Genomic DNA, 23380 nt, shown 5'->3' with positions numbered 1-23380 from the left:
GACAGAGAGGGCACCTCCCAAGATCAATGAGGGAAGATCAATCCCAGGCATGTAACAGTAAAACTCACAAATCTTAGATCCAGGGAAAACATTTTAAGGGCAGTTAGGGGGAAGAAATTCCTGTGTACAGAGGGAGGAATATCAGAATAACGTCAGACCTGTCCATAGAGACGTGGCAAACCAGAAAGGGCTGGCAAGACATATTCAGGGTTCTAAATGAGAAGAACATGCAGCCAAGGATACTTTACCTGGCACAGTTGTCATTCAGAAGAGATGGAGATATATGAAGCTTCCAGGACTGGCGGAGACTGAAAGAATTCACGACCACTAAGCAGGCCTTGTAAGAAATATTAAGGGGAGTTCTATAAAAGGAAAAAGACCTCAAGAGTGATACAAAACAGAAAAATACAGAGACAATCCATAGAAACAAGGAATTCACAGGAAACATGATGACAATAAAATCCCATCTTTCAATAATCACTCTCAATATTAATGGCCTAAATGTTTCCATAAAATAGCACAGGGTTTCAGATTGGATAAAAAGACAGGACCCATCCATATGCTGTCTACAAGAGACTCATGAACCTAAAGATATATCCAGACTGAAAGTGAAGGGATGGAGAACCATCTTTCATGCCAATGAACCGCAAGAAAAGCTGGGTCAGTGATTCTCTTATCAGACAAATTAGATTTTAAGGTAAGACTGTAGTTAGAGATACAGAAGAACACTATATCATTCTTGAAGGGTCTACCCTAAAGAGGATCTGACAATTGTAAATATCTATGTCCCCAACATGGGAGAAGCCAACTACATAAGCCAACTATTAACCAAAATAGAGATATATTGATAACAAAAAATTAATAGGAGGAGACCTTAACACTCCACTCTCAGCAATAGACAGATCATCCAAGCAGAAAATCAATAAAGAAACAAGAGCATTGAACGACACATTGGACCAGATGGACCTCATAGATATATACAGAACATTGCACCCTTAAACAACAGAATACTCATTCTTCTAGAGTGCACATGGAATCTTCTCCAGAATAGACCACATACTGGGTCACAAATCAGGGCTCAACTGATACCAAAAGATTGAGATTATTCCCTGCATATTCTCAGACCACAATGCTTTGAAACTGGAGCTCAACCACAAGGAAAAGTTTGGAAGGAACTCAAGCCCCTGGACGCTAAAGACCACCGTGCTTAAGAATGTTTCGATCAAACTTTTCCTTGTGATTGAGCTCCAAGACATAAACAGACACTTCTTCTATGAAGACGTACAAATGGCTATCAGACACATGAAAAAATGGTCATCATCACTAGCCATCAGGGGGATTCAAATCAAAACCACATTGAGATACCACCTGACACCAGTTAGAATGGCCAAAATTAGCAAGACAGGAAACAACGTATGTTGGAGAGGATGTGGAGAAAGGGGAACGCTCTTACACTGTTGGTGGGAATGCAAGTTGGTGCAGCCACTTTGGAGAACAGTGTGGAGATTCCTTAAGAAATTAAAAATGGAGCTTCCCTATGACCCTGCAATTGCACTGCTGGGTATTTACCCCAAAGATACAGATGTAGTGAAAAGAAGGACCATCTGTACCCCAATGTTTATAGCAGCAATGGCCACGGTCTCCAAACTGTGGAAAGAACCAAGATGCCCTTCAATGGACGAAGGATAAGGAAGATGTGGTCCATATACACTATGGAGTATTATGCCTCCATCAGAAAGGATGAATACCCAACTTTTGTATCAACGTGGACGGGACTGGAAGAGATTATGCTGAGTGAAATAAGTCAAGCAGAAAGAGTCAAGTATCATATGGTTTCACTTATTTGTGGAGCATAACAAATAACATGGAGGACAAGGGGAGATGGAGAGAAGGGAGTTGAGGGAAATTGGAAGGTGAGATGAACCATGAGAGACTATGAACTCTGATAAACAATCTGAGGGTTTTGAAGGGGCGGGGGGGTGGGAAGTTGGGGGAGCCAGGTGATGGGTATTATGGAGGGCATGTATAGCATGGAGCACTGGGTGTGGTGCATAAACAATGAATTCTGTTACGCTGAAAATAAATAAATAAATAAAAAAGAATGTTTGAATCAACCAGGAAATCAAAGAACTTAAACAATTCATGGAAACCAATGAGAATAAAGACACTTCGGTCCAAAAGCTATGGGATACAGGAAGGGTGTTCCTTAGGGGGGAAATACATAGCCATCCAAGCCTCCCTTAAAAAAATTGAAAAATCCAGAATACACCAGCTGTCCTTACACATTAAAGAGCTGGAGAATCAACAACAAATTAGGCCAACACCAAACACAAGAAGGGAAATGATCAAGATTAGAGCAAGATCAGTGAGATAGAAACTAGAGATACAGTAGAATGCAACAATGAAACTAGAAGCTGGTTTTTTGGAAGAATCAATGAGATCAATATCATTGGCCAAACTAATCCAAAAGAAAAGAGAGAAGACCTAAATTAAAAAAATTGTGAATGAAAAGGGAGAGATCACAACTAACAGCAAATAAATAGAAACAATCATCAGAAACTATTATTGACAGTTATATGCCAATAAGTTAAGCAACCTAGATGAAATGGATGCATTCCTGGAAAACTATAAACTTCCCAAACTGAATCAGGAAGAAATTGACTACCTCAATAGACAGATATCTAGTAATGAGATTGAAGCAGTGATCAAAAACATCCCAAAAAACAAGAGCCCAATGGGAAGGCTGCAAGCTTTTTCCCATTGAGGATGATATTTGCTGTGGGTTTTTCATAGATAGATTTGATGAAGTTCAGGAATGTTCCCTCTATCCCTATACTTTGAAGCGTTTTGATCAGGAATGGATGCTGGATTTTGTCAAAAGCTTTTTCTGCATCAATGGAGAGGATCATGTGGTTCTTCTCTCTTCTCTTATTGATTTGTTCTATCACATTGATTGATTTGCGAATGTTGAACCATCCTTGTAACCCAGGGATGAATCCTACCTGGTCATGGTGGATAATCTTTTTAATGTGCTGTTGGATCCTGTTTGCTAGGATCTTGTTGAGAATCTTAGCATCCATATTCATCAGTGATATCGGTCTGAAATTCTCCTTTTTGGTAGGGTCTTTGCCTGGTTTGGGGATCAGGGTAATGCTGGCTTCATGAAAAGAGTCTGGAAGTTTTCCTTCTGCTTCCATTTTTTGAAACAGCTTCAGGAGAATAGGTATTATTTCTTCTTTGAAAGTTTGATAGAATTCCCCAGGGAATCCGTCAGGTCCTGGGCTCTTGTTTTTTGGGAGGTTTTTGATCACTGCTTCAATCTCGTTACTAGATATCGGTCTATTCAGGTTGTCAATTTCTTCCTGGTTCAATTTTGGGAGTTTATAGCCTTCCCATTGAGATCAGGAACACGACAAGGATGCCCACTCTCACCACTCTTGTTCAACATAGTATTAGAAGTCCTAGCAACAGCAATCAGACAACAAAGAGAAATAAAAGGTATCCAGATTGGCAAGGAAGAAGTCAAACTCTCTCTCTTCGCAGATGACATGATTCTTTATATGGAAAACCCGAAAGACTCCACCTCCAAACTACTAGAACTCATACAGCAATTCAGTAATGTAGCAGGATACAAAGTCAATGTCCAGAAATCAGTGGCTTTCTTATACACTAACAATGAAAATACAGAAAGGCAAATTAGAGAATCGATTCCATTTACTATAGCACCAAAAACCATAAGATACCTCGGAATAAACCTAACCAAAGAGGTTAAAGATCTGTACTCGAGGAACTACAGAACACTCCTAAAAGAAATTGAAGAAGACACAAAAAGATGGAAGACCATTCCATGCTCTTGGATGGGAAGAATAAACATCGTTAAAATGTCTATACTGCCCAGAGCAATCTATACTTTTAATGCCATTCCAATCAAAATTCCACCAGTATTTTTCAAAGAGCTAAAGCAAATAATACTAAAATTTGTATGGAATCAGAAGAGACCCCGAATTGCTAAGGAAATGTTGAAAAACAAAAATAAAACTGGTGGCATCACGTTACCTGATTTCAAGCTTTACTACAAAGCTGTGATCACCAAGACGGCATGGTACTGGCATAAAAACAGACACATGGACCAGTGGAACAGAGTAGAGAGCCCAGATATGGACCCTCAACTCTATGGTCAAATAATCTTTGACAAAACAGGAAAAAATATCCAGTGGAAAAAAGACAGTCTCTTCAATAAATGGTGCTGGGAAAACTGGACAGCTATATGTAGAAGAATGAAACTTGACCATTCTCTTACACCGTACACAAAGATAAACTCGAAATGGATAAAAGACCTCAACGTGAGACAGGAATCCATCAGAATCCTCGAGGAGAACATAGGGAGTAACCTCTTTGATATCAGCCACAGCAACTTCTTTCAAGATATGTCTCCAAAGGCGAAGGAAACAAAGGCAAAGATGAACTTCTGGGACTTCATCAAGATAAAAAGCTTCTGCACAGCAAAAGAAACAGTCATCAAAACAAAGAGGCAACCCACGGAATGGGAGAAGATATTTGCAAATGACAGTACAGATAAAAGGTTGATATCCAGGATCTATAAAGAACTCCTCAAACTCAACACACACAAAACAGATAATCATATTAAAAAATGGGCAGAAGATATGAACAGACACTTCTCCAAGGAAGACATACAAATGGCTACCAGACACATGAAAAAATTTTCATCATCACTAGCCATCAGGGAGATTCAAATCAAAACCACATTGAGATACCACCTTACACCAGTTAGAATGGCCAAAATCAGCAAGACAGGAAACAACGTGTGTTGGAGAGGATGTGGAGAAAGGGGAACCCTCTTCCACTGTTGGTGGGAATGCAAACTGGTGCAGCCACTTTGGAGAACAGTGTGGAGATTCCTCAGGAAATTAAAAATAGATCTTCCCTATGACCCTGCAATTGCACTGCTGGGTATTTACCCCAAAGATACAGATGTAGTGAAAAGAAGGGCCATCTGTACCCCAATGTTTATAGCAGCAATGGCCACGGTCGCCAAACTGTGGAAAGAACCAAGATGCCCTTCAACGGATGAATGGATAAGGAAGATGTGGTCCATATACACTATGGAGTATTATGCCTCCATCAGAAAGGACGAATACCCAACTTTTGTAGCAACATGGACAGGACTGGAAGAGATTATGCTGAGTGAAATAAGTCAAACAGAGAGAGTCAAGTATCATATGGTTTCACTTATTGGTGGAGCATAACAAATAATATAGAGGACAAGGGTAGATGGAGAGGAGAAGGGAGTTGAGGGAAATTGGAAGGGGAGGTGAACCATGAGAGACTATGGACTCTGAAAAACAACCTGAGGGTTTTGAAGGGGCGGGGTGGGAGGGTGGGGGAACCAGGTGGTGGGTATTAGGGAGGGCACAGATTGCATGGAGCACTGGGTGTGGTGAAAAAACAATGAATACTGTTACGCTGAAAATAAATAAAAAATTAAAAAAATTAAAAAAAAAACAAAAAAAAACAAAAAAAACAAGAGCCCAGGACCTGTTGGATTCCCTGGGGAATTCTACCAAACTTTCACACATGATCTGAGCCAAAAGGCCGAGAAGCGATCTACCAAACTTTCAAAGAAGAAATAATACCCATTCTCCTGAAGCTGTTTCAAAAAGATGAAGCAAAAGGAAAATTTCCAGACTCTTTTTATGAAGCCAGCATTAGCCTGATCCCCAAACTAGGCAAAGACCCCACCGAAAAGGAGAATTTCAGACCAATATCCCTGATGAATGTGGATGCTAAGATTCTCAACAAGATCCTAGGTAATAGGATCCAACACTACATTAAAAAGATTATCCACCACGACCAGGTGGGATTTATCCCTGGGATGCAAGGGTGGTTCAACATTTGCAAATCAATCAACATGATAGAACAAATCAATAGGAGAAAAGAGAAGAACCACATGGTCCTCCCAATTGATGTAGAAAAAGCACTGATGAAATCCAGTGTCCGTTCCTGATTAAAACGCTTTGAAGTATAGGGATAGAGGGAATATTCCTCAACTTCATAAAATGTATCTGTGAAAAACCCACATCCTCAACGGGAAAAAGCTGACAGCCTTCACTTCCAAGTGAAAAATGAGAGCTTTTGTCTGTGGTTTAGTATACATCTGACTCTTCTGTTCCACCTGAGAATGAAATCATACTAGCATCGCAGCAGAAGTGCCCTGAAATCTCAGCAAATCTGATAAAAGTGAAATTTGCAAGTCACAGCATCAAGGGAGCTAATGTATGGATATCCTATAGCTCTGGAAATATTCAACTCATAATTCTCAAAGAATAAATAGAGATGTTTGAGGGTTGCATCAATTCCCCTGGCCACAGCTGTGACTGTCAGGTTGCTTATCCAGATACCCAGCTTGTGTAAAATATACTCAGAATGATTTCGACTAAAATCTGGATTTTAGGGCTGACAACCCACAAAACTATTCTGTGCTTTGGTATGGCAGACTCCCCTCCACAAACTGCTCTCTTGCTACAGGTTACCCAGCTTGAGTTCAGGCTGTGATTGGCGGCTCATTTCCAGAGTTTTTTTTTTTTTTTTTTTTTTTTTAAAGATTTTATTTATTTATTTGTCAGAGAGAGAGAGGGAGAGAGAGCGAACGAGCACAGGCAGGCAGAGTGGCAGGCAGAGGCAGAGGGAGAAGCAGGCTCCCTGCTGAGCAAGGAGCCCGATGCGGGACTCGATCCCAGGACGCCGGGATCATGACCCGAGCCGAAGGCAGCTGCCCAACCAACTGAGCCACCCAGGCGTCCCTCATTTCCAGAGTTTTGAGACTACTGATTGATCTTGGCATTTTCAAGTTTGGATTTAATATCCAGTGGCTTTTCAAAAAAGTTGACTAGTGACTTTTCAGTCAGAAGTGAAGCTAAAATATGTTCAAGGGACACAGTCCAGTCCCCTTCTGCCTCTTCAGGAAATGTCTGGGAGTCCTGGGCAGTCCTCCCAGGGCTGGCATCTGCAAAAACCGAGTCCTGCTCTGGAAAAAGAGCTGAAGCCCGCAGCTCCTCCCCACATTCCTGGGAGCAGCTTCCAGAGCTGCCACTTCACTGCCCCACTTCCCCGATCTGCAGCAGCAGAGTGGTTACCGTGGCAATGGCTTGATATAAAGCATTTTCTTCTGAATCTTCATGGAACATACTGTACAGAGTCTTACAAAACTGGATAAATTCTCTCTGACTCATTTTGGGAAACTTTCTCAGTTTTATCTTTTTCTTTGGCTAAATCCTTAATCATTTGCTTCAACTGTTTCTGGTAATCAGTTGCATCAGGAAACGACAAGGATGCCCACTCTCACCACTCTTGTTCAACCTAGTATTAGAAGTCCTAGCAACAGCAATCAGACAACAAAGAGAAATAAAAGGTATCCAAATTGGCAAGGAAGAAGTCAAACTCTCTCTCTTGGCACATGACATGATACTTTATATGGAAAACCCAAAAGACTCCACCCCCAAACTACTAGAACTCATACTGCCATTCAGTAATGTGGCAGGATACAAAATCAATGTCCAGAAATCAGTGGCTTTCTTATACACTAATAATGAAAATACAGAGAGGGAAATTAGAGAATTGATTCCATTTACTAGAGCACCAAGAACCATAAGATACCTGGGAATAAACCTAACCAAAGAGGTAAAGGATCTGTACTCAAGGAACTACAGAGCACTCATGAAAGAAATTGAAGACACAAGAAGATGGAAGACCATCCCATGCTCATGGATCAGAAGAATAAACATTGTTAAAATGTCTGTACTGCCTAGAGCGATCTATACTTTTAATGCCATTCCGATAAAAATTCCACCAGTATTTTTTGAAGCGTTGGAGCAAACAGTCCTAAAATTTGTATGGAATCAGAAGAGACCCCGAATTGCTAAGGAAATGTTGAAAAAGAAAAACAAAACTGGCGGCACCACATTACCTGATTTCAAGCTTTACTACAAAGTTGTGATCACCAAGACAGCATGGTACTGGCATAGAAAGAGACACCTAGACCAGTGGAACAGAGTAGAGAGCCCAGATATAGACCCTCAACTCTAGGGTCAAATAATCTTCGACAAAGCAAGAAAAAATATCCAGTGGAAAAAAGACAGTCTCTTTAATAAATGGTGCTGGGAAAATTGGACAGCTATATGTAGAAGAATGAAACTCGACCATTCTCTTACACCGTACACAAAGATAAACTCGAAATGGATAAAAGACCTCAACGTGAGACAGGAATCCATCAGAATCCTAGAGGAGAACATAGGCAGTAACCTTTTCGACATTGACCACAGCAACTTCTTTCAAGAAATGTCTCCAAAGGCAAAGGAAGCAAAAGCAAAAATGAATTTTTGGGACTTCAAGATCAAAAGCTTCTGCACAGCAAACAGTCCACAAAACAAAGAGGCTACCCACGGATTGGGAGAAGATATTTGCAAATGACAATACAGACAAAGGGCTGATATCTGGGATCTATAAAGAATTTCTCAAACTCAACGCACACAAAACAGATAATCATGTTAAAAAATGGGCAGAAGACATGAACAGACACTTCTCCAATGAAGACATACAAATGGCTATCAGACACATGAGAAAATGTTTATCATCACTAGCTATCAGGGAGATTCAAATCAAAAACACATTGAGATACCACCTGACACCAGTTAGAATGGCCAAAATTAACAAGACAGTAAACAATGTGTGTTGGAGAGAATGTGGAGAAAGGAGAACCCTCTTATGCTGTTGGTGGGAATGCAAGTTGGTGCAGCCACTTTAGAAAACAGTGTGGAGATTCCTTAAGAAATTAATAATAGAGCTTCCCTATGACCCTGCAATTGCACTACTGGGTATTTACCCCAAAGATACAGATGTAATGAAAGAAGGACCATCTGTACCCCAGTGTTCATAGAAGTAATGGCCACAGTCACCAAACTGTGGAAAGAACCTTCCAATGGACAAATGGATAAAGAAGATATAGTCCATATGGGGTATTATGCCTCCATCAGAAAGGATGAATACCCAACTTTTGTATCAACATGGATGGGACTGGAAGAGATTATGTTGAGTGAAATAAGTCAAGCAGTGAGAGTCAAGTATCATATGGTTTCACTTATTTGTGGAGCATAAGAAATAACATGGAGGACACGGGGAGATGGATAGGAGAAGGAAGATGGGGGAAATTGGAGGGAGAGATGAACCATGAAAGACTGTGGACTCTGAAAAACAATATGAAGGTTTTGAAGGGGCAAGGGTTGGGAAGTTTTGTGAGCCTGGTGGTGTGTATTATGGAGGGCACGTATTGCATGGAGCACTGGGTGTGGTACATAAACAATGAATTCTGGAACACTGAATAGAAATTTAAAAAGTAAATAAAAATTAAAAAGAAAACAAAATCAACAAAGAAGAGCTTTCTTTGAATGACGCACTGGACCAGAGGGACCTCATAGATACAGGTACAGAACATTCTATCCTAAAACAACAGAATACCTATTCTTCTCAAGCACACATGGAAACTTCTCCAGAATAGACCACATACTGGGCCACAAATCAGGTCTCAACCAATACCAAAATATTGAAATTATTCCCTTCATATTCTCAGACCACAATACTGTGAAACTCAATCCCAAGAAAAAGTTTGGAAGAAATTCAAATACTTAGAAGGTAAAGACCATCCTGCTCTAGAATGTTTGGATCAATCAGGAAATCAAAGAAGAACTTAATCAATTCATGGAAATCAATGAGAATGAAGATACATCGATCCAAAACCTATGGAATTCAGCAAAGGCAGTCCTCAGAAGGAAATACATAGCCATCCAAGATTCACTCAAAAAATAAGAAAAATCCCAGATACACAAACTATTTTTACACCTTAAAGATCTGGAGAATCAACAACAAATTAAACATAACACATGCACAAGAAAGGAAATAATTAAGATTAGAGCAGAGATCAATGAATTAGAAACCAGAAATACATTAAAGCAGATCAAAGAAACTAGTAGCTGATTCTTTGAAAGAGTTAATGAGATCCACAGACCAGGCCAGTCTTATCCATAAGAAATTAGAAAGGACCCAAATTAATAAAATTAAATAAATAAATACACACACACACACACACACACACACACACACACATATATATATAAATATATAAATAAAATTTATAGATTTTGGATACTAGCCCTTTATCTGATATAAAGAACCTATCAAACTCCACACCCAAAGAACAAATAATCCAATCAAGAAATGGGCAGAGGACATGAACAGACATTTCTGTAAATAAGACATCCAGATGGCCAACAGACACATGAAAAAGTGCTCCACATCACTCAGCATCAGGGAAATACAAATCGAAACCACAATGAGATACCACCTCACGCCAGTCAGAATGGCTAAAATTAACAAGTCAGGAAACGACAGATGCTGGCGAGGATGTGGAGAAAGGGGAACTCTCCTACACTGTTTGTTGGTGGGAATACAAACTGGTGCAGCCACTCTGGAAAGCAGCATGTAGGTTCCTCAAAAAGTTGAAAATAGAGCTACCCTATGACCCAGCAATTGCACTATTGGGTATTTACCCTAAAGATACAAATGTAGTGATCTAAAGGGGCATGTGCACCCAAATGTTTATAGCAGCAATGTCCACGATAGCCAAACTATGGAAAGAGCCTAGATGTCCATCAACAGATGAATGAATAAAGAAGTATATATATTGTGTGTGTATATATATATACACACACATATATATGTATATATATATATATATATATATATATATATATATATATATATACAGTGGTATATATATACAGTGGAATACTATGCAGCCATCAAAGGAAATGAAATCTTGCCATTTGTGATGACGTGGATGGAACTAGAGGGTATTTTGCTGAGTGAAATAAGTCAGTCCAAGAAAGGTAATTATAATATGATCTCCCTGATTTGAGAATTTGAGATTTGAGAATTTGAGAAGAAACGTGGGGGGAGGGTTGGGGGTTAGTGAAGGAGGAAATGAAACAAGATGAGATCAGGAGGGAGACAAACCATAAGAGACTCTTGATCTCACAAAACAATCTGAGGGTTGCTGGGGGGTAGGGGTTTAGGGAGCAGGTGGTTGGGTTGTGGACATTGGGGAGGGTATGTGCTAGGGTGAGTGCTGTGAAGTGTGTAAACCTGGCAATTTATAGACCTGTACCCCTCTGGCTAATAATACATTATATGTTAATAAAAAATTAAAAAAAAAACCCTAATGATGTACTGTATGGTGACCTAAATAACACAATTAAAAAAAAGAAACTAGAAGCTGATTCTTCGGAAAAAAAATTCATAAAATTGATAAACACCTATCCAGACATATCAAGAAGAAAAAAGAAAGGACCCAAATGAGTAAAATCATGAAAGAGGAGAGATCAAAGCAACACCACAGAAATATAAACAATTATCAGAGAAAATTGTGAAAAATTACATGGCAACAAAAATCAGGCAATCTGGAAGAAACGGATAAATTCCTAGAAACATGTAAACTACCAGCCGTGAAATGGGAAGAAATAAAAAATTTGAACAGGCCGATAACCAGAAAAGAAATCAAATCTGTATTCAAAAATATCCTAACCAACTAAAATCCAGGGCCAGATGCCTTCCCAGGGAATTCTATCAAACATTTAAAGAGGAATTAATACCTATTCTTCCCAAATTGCTACAAAAAATAGAAAAGGAAGGGAAACTTCCAAACTCATTCTATGAGGTCAGCATTACCTTGATTCCAAAACAATACAAAGCCCTCACCAAAAAAGAATTACCAAAAGAGGCCAATATCCCTGATGGACATGGATGCAAAAATTCTCCCATTTAACAAATGTTAAAATATTAAACTATTAAATAGTAAAACATCAAGGATTGAATGTTAAATTTACAAGTGTTAGAAGTTCCCTGTCTGCCTCATCTGAGGCAATTATTGTTCTATCTCTATCCTTATAGATTGGTTTCGCCTATTTGTATGAAAGAAATCAAACATTATGCAGCCTGGTGTTTACCTTTTTTACTTAGACAAAGTTGAGATTCATCCATGTTGTTACATATATATGTAGTCTGTTATCTTTTAACACTGACTAGTCAATCTATTGTATGACTACTAAGCCCATTTGCCCATTTGATTATCCATTTATCTCTCTTTCTAAAAAATGGATTGGGTAGATTTAATTCTAATAGCCTATAGAAAATCCATGTACTACATTCTCCTCTAGGAGGTGAGGGGGTAGGCGGTTAGGTGAGCCTGGTGGTGGGCATTAAGGAGGACATGTATTGCGTGCATCACTGGGTGTGTGGTACCTAAACAATGAATCTTGGAACACTGAAAAAATTAAATAAAATAAGATAAAATAAAATAAGATAAAAAGAAAATCCATGTACTTAAAATTTTTTATTAAGTTCAATTCGCCAATGTATAATATATCCATAGTTTTTGATGTAGTGTTCAACGATTCATTAGTTGTGCTATGACACCCAATACTCATCACCACACTTGCCTTCCTTAATACCCGTCACCTGATTACCCCATCTCCCCACCTCTTTCCCTTCAGTTTTCCCTCCCTTTCCCTGTGGTCCGCAGTTGGTGGGTATCCATTTATCTCTTGATGGAGTCTGCTTTTTTAAACAACACCCTCACTTATGCTACCCCTCCCCCAACACTGCTATCTGAGGTGGAGGTCTGCCTTTCTTCAGGCTCACATTCATGCAGTGGGGCTTCTGCAGGCATCTGTTTCACTACTTTCACTTATATGCAACCTGGTTTCTGAGGTCCCAGAGGGGTCCCAGGTTGCCCTGGCTACCAACTGGCTCTCAAGGGCTGGGGGAAGATGGTCTTCTGGGAAAGCCAGGCACCAGAAAAGGAAGCCAGATTTACAGAGGTGGTGGTGGTGGGAGAGTATGGGGGATTTTCCCCAAGGGTGTCTTTGGCCTCCTTCCCCTGCCTCTGTTCTGTGATTAACCAAGTACTTCCTGACTGTGCTCCTCCTTCTGTTATTTCAAGGCCCTGAGTCAGTATTTTAACACTCCCCAAGGGCACTGAGTGCCCTTCAGTGTTCTACCGCTCAACTCTTCACTTCTTCAATGCTTGCTCAGTGATGGCTTTTGGAATTGTGCTCCTCCTGGGTGGTGAGTGGAGGCCTTCAGGCCTGGGAGAATCCTGGAGGGAGCATCTTTGTCTGGTAGGGCAGGCTGGGGCTGGTGGTTAGCTCATATAGCTCTCTGGAAGAGCTGAGAACAGGGGAGGATCCTAGTGTCCAGAGTCTTGTGTGGAAGGAGGAATGGCCTGGAATCAGGAGAGGGTCATAACCCAAACAAAGATGAGAGAAGATGGACTTGTAGGCTATGATTGGGAGGAGGATGTGCTCCCTTTCCATAATTCCTCCTGTTGGGGTCCTGGTGTGTGTGTGGTATGGGGGACAGAGTCCCAGGTCCTCAAGGGAAGGCCATAGGGGTCACTAGGGAGGGGATATGTTGGATATCAACTTTTTGGTCCCTCATGTCCTTCAAGTCTTGATTTCAGGTATGCTGTCCCACTGCTGCCAAGAGAATAGCCCAGAAATTGAAAACTGTATCAAGACCATACCTGTGTCACTTGAAATTACTTGTGTGTCAGTTAAAAATTAGATTCCATACAAAATCCAGACTGTCAGCTTCTCTTGAGAAATGGGACAGTCTAGAGCTCTGAACACTAGAGCATCGTAATTGCTACTTCCTTTAAAAGGGCCACAAACTGTAGGTACCTGTAATTCTCTGGTGCTCACACTTACCCACTTCACTCACTGATGTCACCTGCCTGCCCTCCAGGGCATTTGAGTTTGAGACATTTGGCACCCTCCTACTTGTCCAGCCATAGAGCCTGTTTTCATACTCAGAATCATTCTTTGAAAGGAAGATGGAGAGATGAGAGAGAGAGAGAGTATTTGACTTCTTTGCTAAATTGAATGCCTTTTATTTCTTTTTTTTTTCCTGATTTCTGAGGCCAGGTTTTCTAATACTATATTTAACAGTAGTGGTGAGAGTGGGCATCTCTCTCCTTACTATAAGGGAAAAGCTTTCAGTTTTTCTCTATCAAGAGATGGTTTTTATGATATTGAGTTATGTTCCCTCTATTCTTTTACTTTGAAGAGTTTTAATCAAGAAAGGATATTGTACTTTGTGAAACGCTTTCTCTGCATCTGTTGAGAGGATCATATGGCTCTTGTCTCTTATTTATTTATTTATTTATTTATTATTATATTATTTTAGTCACTGTATGGTATATCATTAGTTTTAGATGTAATGTTCCATGATTCATTGTTTGCATATAACATCCAGTGTTGCATGCAATATGTGCCCTCCATAGTACCCATTACTGGGCTAACTCATCCCTCCCTCCCCTCTAAAACCCTCAGTTTGTTTCCCAGAGTCCATAGTCTCTCATGGTTTGTCTCCCCTCTCTTTGTTTCCCTTCCTTCTCCTAATGTCCTCCACACTATTCCTTACGTTCCACAAATAAGTGAAACCAAATGATAATTGCCTTTCTTTTTAACTTATTTCATTTAGCATATTTTCCTCCACTTCCATCCATGTCGATGAAAATGGTGGGTATTAATTCTTTCTGATGGTTGAGTAATATTCCATTACATCTATGGACCACATCTTCTTTATCCATTCATCTTTTGAAGGGCATCTTGGGCCCTTCCAGAGTTTGGCCATTGTGGACATTGCTGCTATGAACATTGGGGTTCACATGGCCCTTCTTTTCACTACATCTGTTTCTTTGGGATAAATACCCAGTCGTGCAATTGCCAGGTAATAGGGTAACTCTATTTTTAATTTTCTGAGAAACCTCTACACTGTTTTCCAACGTGGCTACACCAACTTGCATTCCCACCCACAGTATAAGAGGGTTCCCCTATCTCCACATCCTCTCCAACATTTGTTGTTTCCTGCCTTGTCAAGTTTTGCCATTCTAACTGGTGTGAGGTGATTTCTCAATGTGGTTTTGATTTGAAATTCCCCAATGGCTAATGATGATGAACACTTTCTCATTTGTCTATTAGCCATTTGTATATCTTCTTTGGGAAAGTGTCTGTGCATCTCTTCCACCCGTTTTTTGACTTGATTATCTGTTTTTTGTGTGTTCAGTTTGTGAAGATTATAGAAGTTTATGGATCTTGGATATCATGCCTTTGTCCATAGTGTCATTTGCAAATATCTTTTCCCATTCCAGGGATTGCCTTTTAGTTTTGTTGACTGTTTCCTTTGGTGTGCAGAACCTTTTTATTTTGCTGAAATCTTAAAAGTTCCTATTCCCGTTTGTTTCCCTTGCCTTTGGAGACTTGTCTTGAAAGAAGTTGTTGTGGCTATTGTCAAAGAGGTTACTGCCTATGTTCTCTAGGATTTTGATGGATGCCTGTCTCACAGTGAGGTCTTTCATCCATTTTGAGTTTATCTTTGTGTATGGTGTGAGAGAATGGTCTAGTTTCATTCTTCTATACATAACTGTTCAATTCTCCCAGCACCATATAATGAAGAGACTGTCTTTTTCCCATTGGATGTTTTTTCCTGCTTTGTCGAAGATTACTTGACCATAGAGTTGAGGGTCCATATCTGGGCTCTCTATTCTGTTCTATTGGTCTATGTGTCCATTTTTGTGCCAGTACCATGCTTTGTGCCAGTACCACAGCTTTGTAATATAGCTTGAAATCAGGCAATGTGATGCCTCCAGCTTTTGTTTTTCTTTCTAACATTTCCTTGGCAATTTGGGGTCTTTTTTGGTTCCATACAAGTTTTAGGATTGTTTGGTTCAGCACTTTGAAAAATGCCATTGGTATTTTGATTAGGATGGCTCTCGTCTCTTCTTTTATTATTGTGATTTATCACATTGATTGATTTGTGAGTGTTGAACCACACTTGTATCCCAGGAATAAATCCCAGTTTTTTTGTGGTGAATATCCTTTTAATGTACTGTTGCATCCTATTGGCTAAGATCTTGGTGGGTATATTGGCATTCATTTTCATGAGGGATATTGGTCTGTAATTCTCCTCTTTCATGGGGTATTTGTCTGGTTTTGGGATCAGGTTAATGCCAGCCTTAAAGAATGAGTTTGAAAGTTTTCCTTCGATTTCTATTTTTTGAAACAGACTCAGTAGAATAGGTATGATTTCTTCTTTTAGTGTTTGGTAGAATTCTCTCGGGAATTTATCTGTCCCTGGCCTCTGATTTTTTGGAAGGTTTTTGATTACTGCTTCAATTTCCTTGCTGGTGATTCGTCTGGTCAGATTGTCTATCTCTTCCTGTTTCAGTCTTGGTAGTTTATAAGTTTTCAGGAAGGCATCCATTCCTTCCAGGTTGCTTAATTTGTTAGCATATAGTTGCTGGTAATAATTTCTTTTTTTTTTTTAAATTTTTTATTTATTTTCAGCGTAACAGTATTCATTGTTTTTTCACCACACCCAGTGCTCCATGCAATCTGTGCCCTCCCCAATACCCACCACCTGGTTCCCCCACCCTCCCACCCCGCCCCTTCAAAACCCTCAGGTTGTTTTTCAGAGTCCATAGTCTCTCATGGTTCACCTCCCCTTCCAATTTCCCTCAACTCCCTTCTCCTCTCCATCTACCCTTGTCCTCTATATTATTTGTTATGCTCCACCAATAAGTGAAACCATATGATACTTGACTTTCTCTGTTTGACTTATTTCACTCAGCATAATCTCTTCCAGTCCTGTCCATGTTGCTACAAAAGTTGGGTATTCATCCTTTCTGATGGAGGCATAATACTCCATAGTGTATATGGACCACATCTTCCTTATCCATTCATCTGTTGAAGGGCATCTTGGTTCTTTCCACAGTTTGGCGACCGTGGCCATTGCTGCTATAAACATTGGGGTACAGATGGCCCTTCTTTTCACTACATCTGTATCTTTGGGGTAAATACCCAGCAGTGCAATTGCAGGGTCATAGGGAAGATCTATTTTTAATTTCCTGAGGAATCTCCACACTGTTCTCCAAAGTGGCTGCACCAGTTTGCATTCCCACCAACAGTGTAAGAGGGTTCCCCTTTCTCCACATCCTCTCCAACACACGTTGTTTCCTGTCTTGCTAATTTTGGCCATTCTAACTGGTGTAAGGTGGTATCTCAATGTGGTTTTGATTTGAATCTCCCTGATGGCTAGTGATGATGAACATTTTTTCATGTGTCTGGTAGCCATTTGTATGTCTTCCTTGGAGAAGTGTCTGTTCATATCTTCTGCCCATTTTTTAATATGATTATCTGTTTTGTGTGTGTTGAGTTTGAGGAGTTCTTTATAATTATTTCTATTTCCTTGCATTAGCCTGAACTCTTCCCTTTCATTTATGATTTTATTAATTTAGGTCCTTTTCCTTTTCTTTTGGATAAGTCTGGCTAGAACTTTATTGATCTTATTAATTCTTTCAAAGAATGAACTAGTTTGTATTTTATTTATTTCTCCTATAATTTTTATTATTTCTCTTCTCCTGCTTTGTTTAAGCTTCATTTATTGCTCTTTTTCCAGGTCCTTTAGATGTAAGGTGACCTTGTGCATTTGGGATTTTTCCAATTTTTTGAGAGAGTCTTGGATGGTTACATACTTCCCTCTTAGGATGGCCTTTGCAGTATCCCATAGGTTTTCTTTCTTTTTTCGGTTTGTCATTCTTTCTTTCTTCTTCTCACTTTATTATTTTTTATTACATTATGTTAGTCACCATACACTATGTCATTAGTTTTTGATGCAGTATTCCAAGATTCATTATTTACATATAACACCCAGTGTTCCATGCAATATGTGCCCTCCTTAGTACCCATCACCAGGGCAACCCATCCCTCCATCCCTTCCACTCTAAAACCCTCAGTTTGTTTCTTGGAGTCCACAGACTCTCATGGTTCATCTCCTCCTCCATTATCCTCTCCCTTCATTTTTTCCTTCCTTCTTCAAATGTCCTCCATGCTATTCCTTATGTTCCACAAATAAGTGAAACTATATGATAATTGACTTTCTCTGTTTGACTTATTTCACTCAGCATAATCTCCTCCTGTCCCATCCATGTTGATGCAAAAGTTGGGTAATACCCCATCATGTATATGGACCACATCTTCTTTATCCATTTTTCTGTTGAAGGGCATCTTAGCTCTTTCAACAGTTTGGCTATTGTAGACATTGCTACTATGAACACTGGGGTGCATACGTCCCTTCTTTTCACTACATTTGTATTCTATGGGTTTTCTACCAATGTGTTTTCATTATCATTAGTTTAAATGAATTGTTTAAGTCCTTCTTTAATATCCTGGTTGACCCATTCATCCTTTAGCAGGATTCTCTTTAACTTCCAAGTGTTTGAATTCCTTCCAAATTTCTTGTGGTTGAGTTCCAGTTTCAAATCATTGTGGTCTGAGAATATACAGGGAATAACTGCAATCTTTTGGTATTGGTTGAGACCTGATTTGGGAACCAGTATGTGGTCTATTCTGGAGAAAGTTCCATATGCATTTGAGAAGAATGAGTATTCTGTTGTTTTAGGGTGGAATGTTCTGTATATGTCTATGAAATCCATCTGGTCCTATGTGTCATTCAAAGGTCTTGTTTCTTTGTTGATCTGCTTAGATAATCTGTCCTTGGCCATGAAGAGTGTTGACATCTCCTAGTATTAATGTATTAATACATTAATAATAATAATCAACATGTTTCTTTATTTTTATTATTGATTGGTTTATATAATTGGCCTTTTCCATGTTGGGGGTATAGATATTTACAATTGTTATCTCTTCTTGTTGGATAGATCCTTTAAGTATGATATAGTGTCCCTCTACATCTCTTACTATTGTCTTTGGTTTAAAATCTAATTTGTCTGATATGAGAATTGTTACCCCAGCTTCTTTTGAGGTCCACTGGCATGATAAATAGTTTTCCATCCCCTCACTCTCAATCTGGAAGTGTCTTTAGTTTCAAAATGAGTCTCTTGTAGACAGAAAAAGGATGGGTCCTGCTTTTGTATCCAATCTAAAACTCTGTGTCTTTTGATGGAAGAATTCAGTCCATTTACATTCAGAGTAACTATTGAAAGATGTGAATTTAGTGCCATGAAAGTCCCTGTTTCTGTAGATTTTCTGTTTCTTTCTGGTCTATGTGACTCTTGGGGTCTCTCTTCACTTACAGAATCCCTCTTAATATTTCTTGTAGGGCTGGCTTGGTGGTCACATAATCTTTCACTTTCTGTTCTGGAAGCTCTGTATCTCTCCTTCCATTCTGAATGAGAGCCTTGTTGGGTGAAGTATTCTTGGTTGCATGTTCTCCTCATTTAGCACTCTGCATATGTCTTACCAGCCCTTTCTGGCTTGCCAGGTTTCTGTGGATAGGTCTGATGTTATTCTGATGTTCCTCCCTCCATATGTAAGGAATCTCCTCTCCCTAGCTACTCTTAGGATTTTTTAAAAAATATTTCTATTTATTTTTTTGGCAGACAGAGATCACAAGTAGGCAGAGAGGCAGGCAGAGAGAGAAGGAGGGGAAGCAGGCTCCTTGCTGAGCAGAGAGCCCAATGCGGGGCTCAATCCCAGGACCCTGGGATCATGACCTGAGCCGAAGGCAGAGGCTCAACCCACTGAGCCACCCAGGCACCCCTCAGGATTGTTTTTTTTGGCTGTAAGATTTGCAAGCTTCACTACTATATGTCAGGGTGTTGAATTATTTTCATTGATATTGGGAGGGGTCTTCTTTGTCTCTTGGACATGAATGCTTGTTTCTTTCCCCAGATTAGGGAAGTTCTCAGCTATGATTTGCTCAAATATACCTTCCAGCCCCCTCTATCTCTACCCCCTCAGGGATTCTAATAATTCTGACATTGGAACATTTCAGGGCATCATTAAATTCTCCAAGCTTTATTTACAGGCTATTAGTTGTCTATCTGTTTTCCTCAACTTCCTTTCTTTCCAGCAGTTTATCTCCTAGATCACTTATTCTTTCTTCTGCCTCATTGACCCTAGCTGTTAGTGTATCCAGTTTAGACTGCATCTCATTGATAGCATTTTTAAGTTTGGCCTGATTAGATCTCATTTCTGCCCTTAGAGATTCTATATTGTCACTTATACCTTTCTCAAGCCTAGCCATTAACTTTATGATTGCTCTCCAGAATTCTATCTCTGAAATCTTACTTACATCCATATAGATTAGCTCTATGGCAGAGAACACTGCCTCTGTGTGTGTGTGTGTGTGTGTGTGTGTGTGTGTGTGTGTTCCTCCTTATTCCGTCCAGAGAATGATGGGTGGGTAAATGGACAGAGTCCAAAATATCAACCACACACAAGTGAGATGCACCTTAGAAAATACTGGAGTAGTCACAAGCCACCACAGAAAAACAAACAAAGCCAAAATGAAACACAAGAATAAAAATTTTTTATTTTTTTATTTATTTTTTTAAATTTTTTATTTTAATAAACATATAATGTATTTTTATCCCCAGGAGTACAGGTCTGTGAATCATCAGGTTTACACATTTCACAGCACTCATCATAGCCCATACCCTCCCCAATGTCCATTTCCCCACCACCCTCTCCCGTCCCCCCTCCCCCCCGCAACCCTCAGTCTGTTTCTTGAGATTGAGTCTTTTATGGTTTGTCTCCCTCCCAATCCCATCTTTTCATTTTTTCTTTTCCTACCTCCCCCCAACCCCCCCACCTTGCATCTCCACTTCCTCATATCAAAGAGATCATATGATATTTGTCTTTCTCCGATTGACTTATTTCGCTAAGCATGATACCCTCTAGTTCCATTCACGTCGTCGCAAATGGCAAGATTTCATGTCTTTTGATGGCTGCATAGTATTCCATTGTGTATATATACCACATCTTCTTTATCCATTCATCTGTTGATGGACATCTAGGCTCTTTCCACAGTTTGGCTATTGTGGACATTGCTGCTATAAACATTCGGGTGCACGTGCCCCTTTGGAGCACCACGTTTGTATCTTTAGGATATATACCCAGGAGTGCAATTGCTGGGTCGTAGGGTAGCTCTATTTTCAGTTTTTTGAGGAACCTCCACACTGTTTTCCAGAGTGGTTGCACCAGCTTGCATTCCCACCAGCAGTGTAGGAGGGTTCCCCTTTCTCCGCATCCTCGCCAGCATCTGTCATTTCTTGACTTGTTAATTTTAGCCATTCTGACTGGTGTGAGGTGGTATCTCATTGTGGTTTTGATTTGTATTTCCCTGATGCCGAGTGATGTGGAGCATTTTTTCATGTGTCTGTTGGCCATCTGGGTGTCTTCTTTGCAGAAATGTCTGTTCATGTCCTCTGCCCATTTCTTGACTGGATTATTTGTTCTTTGGGTATTGAGTTTGATAAGCTCTTCATAGATTTTGGATACTAGCCCTTTATCCGATATGTCGTTTGCAAATATCTTCTCCCATTCTGTCAGTTGTCTTTTGGTTTTGTTCACTGTTTCCTTTGCTGTGCAAAAGCTTTTGATCTTGATGAAATCCCAATAGTTCATTTTTGCCCTTGCTTCTGTTGCCTTTGGCGATGTTCCTAAGAAGAAGTTGCTGCGGTTGAGGTCAAAGAGGTTGCTGCCTGCATTGTCCTCAAGGATTTTGATAGATTCCTTTTGCACATTGAGGTCCTTCATCCATTTTGAGTCTATTTTCATGTGTGGTGTAAGGAAATAGTCCAATTTCATTTTTCTGCATGTGGCTGTCCAAATTTCTCAGCACCATTTGTTGAAGAGGCTGTCTTTTTTCCATTGGATATTCCTTCCTGCTTTGTCGAAGATTAGTTGACCATAGAGTTGAGGGTCTATTTCTGGGCTCTCTATTCTGTTCCATTGGTCTATATGTCTGTTTTTGTGCCAGTACCATACTGTCTTGATGATGACAGCTTTGTAATAGAGCTTGAAGTCTGGAATTGTGATGCCACCAACTGTGGCTTTCTTTTTCAATATTCCTTTGGCTATTCGAGGTCTTTTCTGGTTCCATATAAATTTTAGGATTATTTGTTCTATTTCTTTAAAAAAAATGGATGGGATTTTGATAGGGATTGCATTAAATGTGTAGATTGCTTTAGGTAGAATAGACATTTTCACAATATTTGTTCTTCCAATCCATGAGCATGGAATATTTTTCCATTTCTTTGTGTCTTCCTCAATTTCTTTCATGAGTACTTTATAGTTTTCTGAGTATAGATTCTTTGCCTCTTTGGTTAGATTTATTCCTAGGTATCTTATGGTTTTGGGTACGATTGTAAATGGGACTGACTCCTCAATTTCTCTTTCTTCTGTCTTGTTGTTAGTGTAAAGAAATGCGACTGATTTCTGTGCATTGACTTGATATCCTGACACTTTACTGAATTCCTGTATAAGTTCTAGCAGTTTTGGAGTGGAGCCTTTTGGGTTTTCCACATATAGTATCATATCATCTGCAAAGAGTGATAGTTTGACTTCTTCTTTGCCGATTTGGATGCCTTTAATTTCTTTTTGTTGTCTGATTGCTGAGGCTAGGACTTCTAGTACTATATTGAACAGCAGTGGTGATAACGGACATCCCTGCCGTGTTCCTGACCTTAGCGGAAAAGCTTTCAGTTTTTCTCCATTGAGAATGATATTTGCGGTGGGTTTTTCATAGATGGCTTTGATAATATTGAGGTATGTGCCTTCTATCCCTACACTTTGTAGAGTTTTAATCAGGAAGGGATGCTGCACTTTGTCAAATGCTTTTTCAGCATCTATTGAGAGTATCATATGGTTCTTACTCTTTCTTTTATTAAGGTATTGTATCACATTGATGGATTTGCGGATGTTGAACCAACGTTGCAGCCCTGGAATAAATCCCACTTGGTCGTGGTGAATAATCCTTTTAATGTACTGTTGGATCCTATTGGCCAGTATTTTGGTGAGAATTTTCGCATCTGTGTTCATCAAGGATATTGGTCTGTAATTCTCTTTTTTGGTGGGATCCTTGTCTGGTTTTGGGATCAAGGTGATGCTGGCCTCATAGAATGAGTTTGGAAGTTTTCCTTCCATTTCTATTTTTTGGAACAGTTTCAGGAGAATAGGAATTAATTCTTCTTTAAATGTTTGGTAGAATTCCCCTGGGAAGCCGTCTGGTCCTGGACTTTTGTTTGTTTGGAGATTTTTGATGACTGTTTCAATCTCCTTACTGGTTATGGGTCTGTTCAGGTTATCTATTTCTTCCTGGTTCAGTTGTGGTAGTTTATACATCTCTAGAAATGTACCCATTTCTTCCAGATTGTCAAATTTGTTGCCATAGAGTTGCTCGTAGTATGTTCTTATAATTGTTTGTATTTCTTTGGTGTTGGTTGTGA

The 23380-nt window shown here is 39.6% G+C and overlaps 1 protein-coding gene across 1 annotated transcript in view; it reads left to right on the top strand.

Moving 5' to 3' along the window:
- Nucleotides 1-13163: 13163 nt before the first annotated feature.
- The window catches only part of LOC308359215 (integrin alpha-D-like), a gene marked incomplete at its 5' end in the record, with an annotated part of 79689 nt that continues 69472 nt past the window's right edge, over nucleotides 13164-23380 (top strand). The window contains one exon of the mRNA XM_080830028.1: nucleotides 13164-13194. Within this exon, the coding sequence (XP_080686154.1) occupies nucleotides 13164-13194 (31 nt within the window). The remainder of the gene's footprint in view (nucleotides 13195-23380) is intronic.

This window comes from Martes martes, assembly GCF_963455335.1.
Source record: "Martes martes genome assembly, chromosome: 18".
NCBI classification, from domain to species: domain Eukaryota; kingdom Metazoa; phylum Chordata; class Mammalia; order Carnivora; family Mustelidae; genus Martes; species Martes martes.
The sequence above is the reverse complement of the archived record's forward strand: the minus strand, read 5'-3'. Positions and strand labels throughout refer to the sequence as shown.